Source organism: Neopelma chrysocephalum, unplaced genomic scaffold, assembly GCF_003984885.1.
Source record: "Neopelma chrysocephalum unplaced genomic scaffold, ASM398488v2 Primary Assembly neopelma1_119, whole genome shotgun sequence".
NCBI classification, from domain to species: domain Eukaryota; kingdom Metazoa; phylum Chordata; class Aves; order Passeriformes; family Pipridae; genus Neopelma; species Neopelma chrysocephalum.
The window spans coordinates 54478-64956 of record NW_020897781.1 but is presented as its reverse complement, the minus strand read 5'-3'; the positions used below and the strand labels follow the sequence as shown (position 1 = coordinate 64956).

The 10479-nt window shown below is 65.0% G+C and overlaps 1 protein-coding gene across 1 annotated transcript; it reads left to right on the top strand.

The window, feature by feature from the left end:
- Window positions 1-1727: 1727 nt before the first annotated feature.
- Window positions 1728-10220, top strand: LOC113974441. The gene is made up of 9 exons (XM_027697569.1): window positions 1728-4978; window positions 5239-5613; window positions 6487-6606; window positions 8046-8222; window positions 8497-8637; window positions 8782-8925; window positions 9541-9699; window positions 9903-10046; window positions 10188-10220. Exons 1-9 carry the CDS (start codon window positions 4684-4686, stop codon window positions 10196-10198), a joined length of 1566 nt encoding a protein of 521 aa, XP_027553370.1. The 5' UTR covers window positions 1728-4683; the 3' UTR covers window positions 10199-10220.
- Window positions 10221-10479: the final 259 nt, after the last annotated feature.

The window sequence follows — 10479 nt, the reverse complement described above, 5'->3', positions numbered from 1 at the left end:
TGACCCCTCACATTGTCACCACGGCACTGCAGCACAGGTCACATCGGGGAAAAGGTGTCACCCAAAGAAACCCCATGCACGTGACCAGGCTGCTCTCAAAGCCCCTAGTTCCTGCTCATGGTTCCCTTTGCTTCAGACCCAGAGTTCTGGCAGCAACAAATGCATTTGGCTGGGATGACGCACACAGGAATTTCTAAGGGGGGAAATAGGGTCGTTGAGCTGTAAAACCCTAGATGAGGCCACAGAGGTCACGTTGGCCTCAGCACAGATGCCTGTGTCCAGCCAGGCTGGCCTTGTCCCAACCCCCCAGGCAGGGAGTGTCCCTGGTGCCCCTCAGCATACCAGGACCCTGACCGAGGCTGTTCTCCAACTCCAGCTCCAGAACAGGACAAGTCTTTTCACCAGCCCTCAAAAACTCTGGTCCTTCCTCTCTCCACCCACATGAGCCCCGGCTGCCCACTGTGCCTTGCTGCAGCCCCACCAGTCCCCTGCCGTGCCCCCTAAGCCAGGCTGCCTCTGCCCAACCTGCCAGCAGCACCTGCGGGTGCCCTTTGCTGTTTGGCAAGGCACAGAGAGCTGCGCCAGTGTGGCCATGGTTCAATAGTGAGAGGAGCATGGAGCAACCCCTGGGCCGTGCCCCTGCCTGCATGGGATGGGGTGCAGGAAGCAAAGGTCATGTTTGGCAGGGTCTCAGGGCACAGCAGTGGCATCACCATGGGGTCCCTGGGAGTAGGGAGTGCACCTCACCCTCGACATGGTCACCCTTCACACTCTCAGCTGTGCTGGGCTCCCTGTGACCTCCCTGCACCGCTGACCTTGGGCATCCCAGGGTCGCCTCCCACCAGTCCTGGGGCAAAGTGAGGTGAGAGACAGCCCCAGTGCTGACCCCTCCACAGCACCCCTCTGCTGGGACACATCTGCAGCCAGGGACGTGCCGGCACCCAGCCATCGGCCTGTCCCCACGGAGGAATGGTGCTCGGTGAAGGGCAATGGGTGTGCCCAGCACATTGTGGAGGCTTCCCACGCTCTGCTCCCCCTGAGGCCATGTTTGCCCTCGGGGACCCAGATAGCTGTCCCCTGCGGCTCCACAGGCAGACATGGCAGGATGCGGGCACCAGGCCGGGACTGGGGCAGGCAAGCACCAGGTCCCCAGGATGGGCACAGCCAGGGACAGACCCCCAGGTGCTCTGTGCCAGGACACCCCCCTGGCACACTGCCAGGACAGCAGCCCCCAGAGAACATCCTTCTGACCAGTCCTCCACCATGGGTTCCCATCCCACAAACCCATCTAATCGCTCGTCACACCTGGGCAGTTCTGGGCTCCCTTTGGCTATGGAGTGACCCCAGCCCACGGCCACATCTCCCTTTCCCCATGGGGGTGCTGAGGGTGCCGTCCTCCCCCCAGCTGCAGCCTGGTTGCCAGGGCTGGACAGGGCCAGGTAAATCATTTCTCAGGCAGGAACGTCGCGTGGCCGTCACCGCCTCGGGCACAGCTGTGACACGCAGCGGCAGAAAGAGTTTCGGCACACGCAGGTTGTGGGTGGCCCCTCCCCAGCCCCACGCGGATATAAACCCCCACCAACCTGCGCTGCCCATCCGTACCTGTGGCGCTGCCCATCCGTACCTGTGGCACTGCCATGAAGACCGTGGTCGTTTTGCTCGTGGGCATCCTGGCCCTGTGTGCCCATCTGCAGGCGGCTCCTTCTGGGGTCAAAGGTGAGTGCTGGGCGTCTCGGGGTGGCCGCTCCCACTGGCTCTGGGAGTGCTGCAGAGCTGGCTGGGGCCAGGGTGCCAGTGAAACAAGCAGGTAGGAACACTCCCACCAGCACAGAGCCAGGCACTTCCCCAGCTCCAGAGCACCCAAGCACCACTGAGGCTGCGGCTGTGCCTCGGAGCAGGGCCACTGAGGTCTGCGCCGTGTGGGCAGTGTGGGCAGCGGGGGGCTCAGTGGTGGCAGGATGTGCCAGTGTGGTGGGAGACCTCGGCTGCTGGCAGATACACAACTGGACCCGAGGGGCCAGATCCCCCATGCGGCAGCCCATGCCCGTGGTGTGGGGACCCTGCACTGCTAGCTGAGGGGCCCAGCATCTCCAGAGGATGGGGTGTCCCTCTCTATCCCTGTACTTGCTGCCCCTGCTCTGTGCCAGCAGCAGGAAGCTGGGTCCCTGCTCAGGTGCCCCTTTTAATCATTGACTGCATTCCCTCAGCAGTCAGGAGACGTGACTCCGGCACCTTCCCTGCTGCCATGCAGGAGTCACAGTCACCCGCGAGGCTCGGGCGCAGCCAGCATGACCAGGGTTAGCGCTAGTGGGCACAGCTCCCCAGGGATGTGGCAGGGAAGAGCCTCTGGGGTCACGCTCAGGTCTGCTGAGACCATGTTCTCAGCCAGGATCCTCCTCTCGCCACGGGGACAGTTACCCGCAGCCATGCTGGCAGACCCCTGCGTTCCCAAAGCTGTCCTCAGCCTGTTCTGAGGAAGCACCTGGCAGAGCCAAGGTGGGGACGGCAATATCCTGAATGCCGCGCACTGGGGACAGGAGCCAAAGCATTCCTGTCTCCCGGAAGGTGATGCTGACTGCGTGGGCTGGAGCCACTGGCCCTGTCACCAGCATGCTCACTCCAGCTGCTCAGGCTGGCTGGGGGCAGCTCCAGCTGGATCATCCCCTCAACAGCCAGCCAGGCACCCTGGGACTGAGGCACAACCGTGGGCAAATCCACTGGCACCCACACTGCTCCCCACAGCTCTCATCTTCCTCTGCGGTTTCCCCCTCATCTCCTGCCATGAGCCCATTTCTGGGCTCCCGTCTGCTCCTGTCGAGCTGGTCTGGTGCAGCCCCACTGCTGGCATCCACTCTCACACCCTCACAGTGCCAGCTGCTCACTGCCAGCACCAAGGTCACCCCACACTGAGGTCACCCTGCACTGGGGCAAAGCCGTCACAGGGTCAGACCAGGGCAATGACCCTCAAGGACAACACTGGCATGGGAACCGCAGCCCAGCCACGGCGGGACACCAGGGCAGCCCCTCCCTGACAGTGGGAACGGTGACCTTGGGTGTGCAGTGTGGGAATGGCAGCAGTGCTGCTGCTCCAGGGAAGCTGCTGCTGGGTCCAGGTAGGGCTCTGTTCCTGCATATCATCATGCAAGGACAGAGCTTCCATTCCGGTGGGCAGCACTCCCACCTCGCAGCCGTTACCACCCCTATCCTGCCCCACCACCACAGCACCGTGTCCCAGCCCTGGTGCTGGGACCACTGGGCTGCAACACAGTTGCCTTCATTCGTGGCATCCCAAAGTCAGCCCAGCCCAGCTCGCTAAACAGTGTTACCACTGGGACCCAGAGTGGGAGCATCCCAGTCAGCCTGAGCATGGCCAGGTCCTGGCAGTTGCCTGGCAGGTCCCCATCCTGGAGGGCACAGGGACAAAGACTGCCCTGCTGATCTCCTTGCTGCTCCAGGCCTCTGCCTATCCCCTCGTGTTGCTCCCGCTGTGGTGACACGCGGCACAGTGGTGGGGCAGGCGGCTGAGCCGTCCCTGCCGGCTCCTGTTCCTGCATAAACACCCAGGCAGGGAGGGGACCACAGGCAAAGGCAAACAGTTACTGATTTACTGCCACGCCACCGTGCCACATTGTTGACTGTGGGGTTAAATTACCTGGAGACGGACCCCGCCAGAGCAGACACCAGCTCGTGACTCAGGCAGGGATCATGTCCCAGCCCCAGGCACCCCTGGCCCATGCAGGTTTGCAGGATGCTCCAACCCGGGGCTGGGGCTGCCTCTGCAGACTCTGCCAGCAGCAAGGGCACATCACCAGGGACAGGGCAGGTCTCACCCTCCTACGGGAGGCTGTGGAGGAGATGGGCACTGGCAGAGTTGGCAAACGGTGAGGTGAGCAGGACAGCCACGTTGGGTGGGCGAGCTGGGCCCGACCAAACCAGCCCTGGCTCGAGACTGGCAGGCACCATGAAGTGTCCTGCCCCACAAGACATGCTCTGGGCAGGGTATCCTGGACATGCCAAGGGGTTCTGGGGTTGCACAGCCCCGGCACCCCCAAGTCCCGGAGCACTGGGTGCATTTGCCAATGGTTCATTCCCCACCAGCCACTTGCCCATCCAGTGCTGCCAGATGGTCCGTCCTCATCCCTGGGGCTGTGGGAGACTGCAAGGATGATGGGAGCCATGGGATGAGATGGCAGCCAGGCAGAGCTACCATGGCTGCTCTGGGGAAGTGCAGGGGAGCCCTGGGTTGGGCATCTGCCCAAGGCACAGGCAGCCTGGAGGGCCCTTCAGTTAAGGACCCAGAGCTGGAGGAGAACAGCGTCTGGAACAGGAGCAGGAACTGGGTGAGCAGCAGCAGAGCCGAGCTGCAGCCCTGTCTGCACCACCAGTTCCTCCCGGCCTCTGGGCATCGGTAACCCAGGCCAGGGGCTTCACTCAAGCTCATGACTGTGGCCAGGGCAGCACAGGGTGAGTCCAAGTGGGGACAGGTCGTGCCCTGTCCCTGGTGCACCTGCACCTGCTACGCTGCCCGCGAGCGGTACCACTGCATCCCCATGGCCGATCCCTGCGTGGGGCCATGGCAGCCCAGCACTTCAGTGGGATCAGTCTGGAGCTGTCTAGGGTCCAGCGTGCAGGGGCTGCAGCCGGTGGTGGTTGGCTGCCATTCCTGCTGGGCGAGTTCTCAGCATGGCCGCCCGGTCTCCTCGAGGCTCCCCCTCCCTGGTCGGCAGCCAGGAGCGGCAGATACCTGATACTCGGGTTGTGCAAGCGCGAAGGGGGAGCCTGGCCCTGCCCGGCCCTTGGGAACCACCCGGAAGGCCGAGCCCGCCAGCCCCACCTGGAGAGGAGCTTAAAGGCCGGCCGGGCGGCCGCAGCGCAGCCGGTTCCTGCAACATGCCCACGGCCCGCAGCGTCCTCATCTTGGCGGGGCTCCTGGCTCTCTGGGCAGAGCTGCCGGCAGCATCCGCCCAGAATGTCACCAGTGAGTATGAGCGCACGGCCCGGCACGGCTCGTCACAGCACGTCCGGCGAGCAGCCAGCATCCCTCTCTCCCAGCCCCAGGGCAGCTGCGGTGGGGGCCGGGGTGAGCACCAGCCCATGCCTGGTGCAGTCGAGCTCAGCAGCATCCCTGGACTCAACCCTGGGGCCGGTGGCAGCATCTCCTGCCACGGCACGCAGCCCTCGCCCTGCCCGGGGCCAGCTGCCCCAGCGCGCGCCCACGCCCCCACCTTTGCCTTGCAGCAAAAGCCGGCGTGTGCCCGGACCCGGCGACGGATGCGGTGAACTGCACGGTGGGGTGCCAGTCCGATGGCGACTGCGAGAGCACCCTCAAGTGCTGCCCGGCGGCCTGTGGCAAGGCCTGCCAGAAGCCCGACGGTAACGCTCCCTCCTGCTCCTGGCTGTGCTGCTCGGAGCACAACAGCCCATCCCAGCCCATCCCAGCCCATCCCAGCTGGCAGCACCGGTGCTCCAGGGTGCGGTGGTGGCCACGGGCCTGGGCGCCCGATGCGGGTCCAGCTGCAGCAGGGGGACCAGGGTCTGTGTGGGAGCCCAGCAGGCTCGGGGTGTGCTCCCGCTGGGCCACACTCTCCCCTTCCTCCTCTCAGCGATGCAGGGGCTGAGAGGATGATCCTGAATGACGCTGGGGCCGGGGCAGAGGGTGGGGGTCTGCGCCACTCCCTGTCGCAGCACTCGTTGACTGCTCAGCCTTGTGGGCGGCTGCCAGCCCAGGATGTGGGCACTGTCCTGGCTCCAACCCTGCGCCGGGAAATCTCCCAATAGCATCATCCCCATTCTTGCACTGGCCACAGCCCTGCAGCCGTCCAGCTGAGCACAGTTACCATGCCAGTCCTGCTGGAGAGCAGCCTCTGGAAATGGGCTCAGGAGTTGGGATCCACAGCTGCAGACGTGTGGATGTGATCCGGAGGCTCCAGTACCTCCACGGCTGCCTGCAGGATAGCACTGGCCTGGCTGCAGTGGAGGGCAGCAGGGTGCAGAGCTGGAGTCCAGTGCCGATGGCAGGCAGTGGGACAGCGGAGAAGGGGCCCCGCACTGCCAGGCACAGGTTGCCTGGGGGCACATGATCCCAGCCAAGGCCTGGGCTGAACCCTCATGCCATGAACAAATGGCCAGGGCCAGGGCCATCCCTGGCAGCTGTGGGGGACAGCAGGGGCAAGGCCACCATCAGGTCTGCATGGCACACCTGCGTATCCTGTGCCAGCCATGCGTCCCTGAGCGAGACCACTGAGCACAGGAACCGTTGGGGACCACTGTGCCACACAGTCTCCCTGACACGTCCCCATCAAGTCCAGCTGACTGGAGCACCAGCTGGCAAAGCCATGGGATGGGAGAAATGCCGGCAGCCATGGTGGTCCCTCCTCCATGGCAGGCAGGGGCCAGGGCCATGCCCGCAGCTCCATGAGCTGCAGGGTGGGCCCTGCCCGCCATGCCAGGACCAGCAGGTCTCAGCCATGTCCATTTGCCTTTCAGAAAAGCCTGGCACCTGCCCGCCCGTCAGCCCGGGCATCCCCATGCTGGGTGTCTGCACCGACCAGTGCAAGAGTGACGCCAACTGCTCCGGGAACCAGAAGTGTTGCAGGAATGGCTGCGGCAAGGTCTCCTGCGTGACGCCCATCCACTGAGGTCAGCTGGGTGCATGCCAGCCCCAGGGATCCTGCCGCATCTGTGCACCCATCCTGCTCATGGTCTCTGCTCCTTTGCAGGTGCAGCCACCTCCTGCCAGCCCAGCCACGGGGAAGCTGCTGCCCAACACCCATCCCACTCACCCTGGCCGTGGCCCCGCATCATCCCCCTGGCTTGGAGCCTTCAGCCTCAGCTTCCTCCCCAAGGTCCCCTGCTCGGGGCATGCCACAGCCCCCTGCACTCTGTCCAATAAAGCAGCTTCTCCCTGCCATGCCGCGGCTGCCTCTCCATCCTGCGCCATGGCCAACTTTCCCTGCCACTCCATGGCCACCATCTTTGGTTGCCTCTTCGTCCCGCACTGGAGATGCCTGGAAGGGCTCCACACAAACACCAGCATCAACTGGCTCTGTTGTGTCTCCCAGGGTCCTCAGCCTGTGCCTTGCCTGGGGCTGTCCCAGGGGCCCTTGGCCCTGGCTGACGTGGCACACCGGCTCCTCCACCTCTGCACAGCCATGCTCAGAGCGGGGCCATCAGGGTGCAGCTGTGTCCCCTCAGAGCAGAGGTGCTCTCTGCTCCCTGCTCTGCAATGGCCAGGAGACAAACAGGCTGCAGCGTGTGCCCTCACATGAGCATCACCCAAACCCCTCCTTGCCCCATGCAGTTGCCCACTGCAGAAACCTAAAAGAGCTCTGGGCAGTGCAGCCCACGCACCTCTGCCACATGCCTGCCCCTCCCCACCTGCTCAGGGCTAAGCTCCTGCTCCTATCCTGCTCTTCCTGGCACCTCCAGCTCCTCATAGGGCTCCAAAGGCCCTGTCCCTTCTGCTCCTACCCTGTTCCCACTCCCAGCCCCTGGGAGCAGAGCAAGTGTCCCTCCTACCTGGGAGGGGCCAGCACCCCCAGAGCACCCACCCTTGACAGAGGACAGACCAGAGCTGTCCCCAGGGTTGAACAAGCCCCACACTCTGCCCAGCACTGCCCAGTGCCCAGTGCTGGTTCTCCCTCTCTCTATGATGCAGGTGCAGGCTGGTGCAACCCAGCACAGCACCACAGCTCCATAGCAACTCTCCCTGCTCCATGTGTGCCAGGAGGGACCCGGTGGGCACTGAAGACTGGGGACAGGACACTGCCCCTGTGTGCCAACCCTGCTCACAGTGGTGGGGCTCTGGGAGCGCTGCTCAGCCCCTGGCCCACCTGCTTGCGGGTCACCGGTGACCTGGAAAGGGCTCTCTGGAGGATGTGTCAGCCGTGAGCCACGGGCCCAGCGCTGCCCCAGGAGACTCCCCCAAAGAGAATTGTTCATGCCTGGCACTCCCACAGTCCTGAAACCCTGCTGCCATGAGAAAGAACAGCTTGGCTTGGCCAGACCCCGCCCCAGCAGTGTTTAAATCCCAGCCCATCACCCAGAAGCCCAGCGTGATCGCAGTGCGATGCTGGGCCAGCGCAGCTTCCTCCTGGTGCTCCTGGCGCTGCTCGCCCTGGCCCAGCAGCACGGCCGTGGGGACCAGGGCACTGCTCCCACCTTCACCGCAGCCCCACAGGGACGCTGGACACCCACTGCCCCACCTGCCCCCCCCAAAGCGGGTGAGTGCCCGGTGGGGGTGAGTGGAGCCCCTTGGCCCCCCGGGCTGTACTGCCTCTCCGACCACAGCTGTCCCGGTGCCGAGAAGTGCTGCCAGAGCGGGCAGGTCTGGACCTGCCTCCTGCCCACCACAGGTACCCCTGCTCCCTCCAAGGGATGCCAGCACAGGGGCTGGCTGGCGGGTGGGATGTGGGTGGGGGCTGGTGCCTGTGTTGGTGCCCCTGGCACGAGCCCCAGTCCCTGGCACACGGCCACATGGAGCATCTCCCTCTGCAGAGAGCCCAGGCTACTGCCCCCGCGCCGGCAGTGCCATCGGGCCGAGCTGCGGGGCGAGCTGCCACAACGACACCGCTTGCCACTCCGGGGAGAAGTGCTGCACCCGCGGCTGCTGCACCCGCTGCGTGCACGCCGAGACAGGTGAGGTGGCCTGGGGGTCCCCGTGGCAGGCTGAGGATGCCCCAGGACAGACCCAGGGGTCCGCAGCCCCCATCACACTGTAGGGGATCTGTGGGCACTGTGGGGCCAGACTGGCTGCATGCTGAGCCTCAACCCTCCCTCCAGCCAAACCCGGGTTCTGCCCACGGAAGCGTGCCCAGAGGAGCGCTGCCGCCTGCCCCAACCGCTGCACTGATGACCGGGACTGCCCTGGGGACCACAAGTGCTGCTTCTCCGGCTGTGGGCTGGCCTGTGCCCCTCCGGACACAGGTACAGCCCCGCCAGCCCTCCCTGAGCCCCATGTCCAGCCCACCACTGCACTTGGGGTAGCACAGCTCTCCCTCCCCTGCGGAGCCTGGCGTGTGCCAGGCCGTGCTGCCGGACAAGCCGCAGCAGCTGTGCCCAGCCGAGTGTGCAGCTGGTGGCAGCCCTCCAGGCCCCAGGGAGCGTGTGCCACCGGCTGTGGCTCCTGGTGCCACACACCCGCCCTGGCTCTGGCCCAGGCCCTCCTGAGCCCCTGGGCAAGAGCTGGCCCTCAGGATCCCCACACACGGCTCCTCTATCATCAGTGGGTGATGGTCCCAAACATGCACAGGGCTGAACCCCCTCCTGCACCCACCTCCTGCACCCTCCTCAGACTGCCTGCTGGTGGGACCACAGCCAGGGTTGTCCCTCACCACTCCACTTATCAGCTGGCATCCCATGTTGGGCTGTGACTGGTCTCACTGGGTCAGACTGGTGTGGGTGTGAGGCTGGCAACTGAGAGCAGCACAGGGCTCTGCAAAGGAGGATGGAGAGGAAAACAGGATGGAGACCAAGTCCGTGCCAGGAGCAGGGCTGGGGGACACAGAATTCCAGCACAGCCACGATCCCTGCTGTCACCAGGGAGCCACCATGCCTCGGCGAAGCCTGGCGTGTGCCCCATGGTGCTGCGGGGCTCCCTGGGGCCCTGCCTGGAGCTGTGTGACACCGACGGTGACTGCCTTGGGGATGACAAGTGCTGCACCACCGGCTGTGGGCACGTCTGCAAACCACCCACCGAGGGTAAGCCATCGGCCAAGACCCCCGTGCCGCCTCCACACCTTGTTACCGTGGCCCTCCCTCGGGGGCAATGGGAGGGTGGGGACTGAGCTGGTGTCTGATGGGGGAGGAACTGGGTGAGGAGCTCACCGCTGCAGGTAGGGCAGCTCCTCCATGCTGGAGGGGTGCCCCGAACCCCTCACCCTTCCCTCTCTCATATGTGCCAGTGTGGCCAGGGCTCTGTCCCCCTGCAGCGGATGGTAACCGGGCAGACAAGTGCCTCCTCCTGTGCCTGCAGGACAAGGATTGTCCCACTGGCCAGAAGTGCTGCCAGCAGGGCTGCAGCCGGGTCTGTGTCCCCCCGCTGTGGGGTACGTTCACCCCCAGCCTGCTGCCCCTCAGGTACAGCCTGGAGGGGACTAAGGGGGCCCAGGGTGGGAGCACCCCAGGACCCCCCATCCCTCAGAGAGGGAGCACCCATCCTCACTGACCCCCTCACCTGTCTCCTCCAGGCACAGCCTAGCCCTGGCCAGGAAGAGCTGCACCAGGAGCTGCCTTTTTGGGGTCACCCCACACCCCACTGCCATTGCACCACTGGTGTGAGCAGAGGTGCTGCTGCCCCCGCGCCTGTCCCTGTGCTGGACCCTCTGCACTCCCGGCAGGATGGCACCAGCATTGAGTGATGGCTCTGGTTGGGGTAACTGGCACCCCCAGCTGCTCCCAGCTGTGCCATCAAGGGCTGCACAACACTCACACCACCCCATGGCCAAGGCTCCTGGCAGCCCAGAACAAGGCAATCCCCTT

What these genes read in the sequence shown, in the direction of transcription:
- LOC113974441 (XM_027697569.1), top strand. Translation starts at nt 4,684, where the DNA reads ATGGCCGCCCGGTCTCCTCGAGGCTCCCCCTCCCTGGTCGGCAGCCAG. An exon ending in CTGCGTGCACGCCGAGACAG is followed by an intron (nt 8,638 to 8,781) that starts GTGAGGTGGCCT and finishes CCCTCCCTCCAG; the next exon opens with CCAAACCCGGGTTCTGCCCA. An exon ending in CTGTGCCCCTCCGGACACAG is followed by an intron (nt 8,926 to 9,540) that starts GTACAGCCCCGC and finishes TGCTGTCACCAG; the next exon opens with GGAGCCACCATGCCTCGGCG.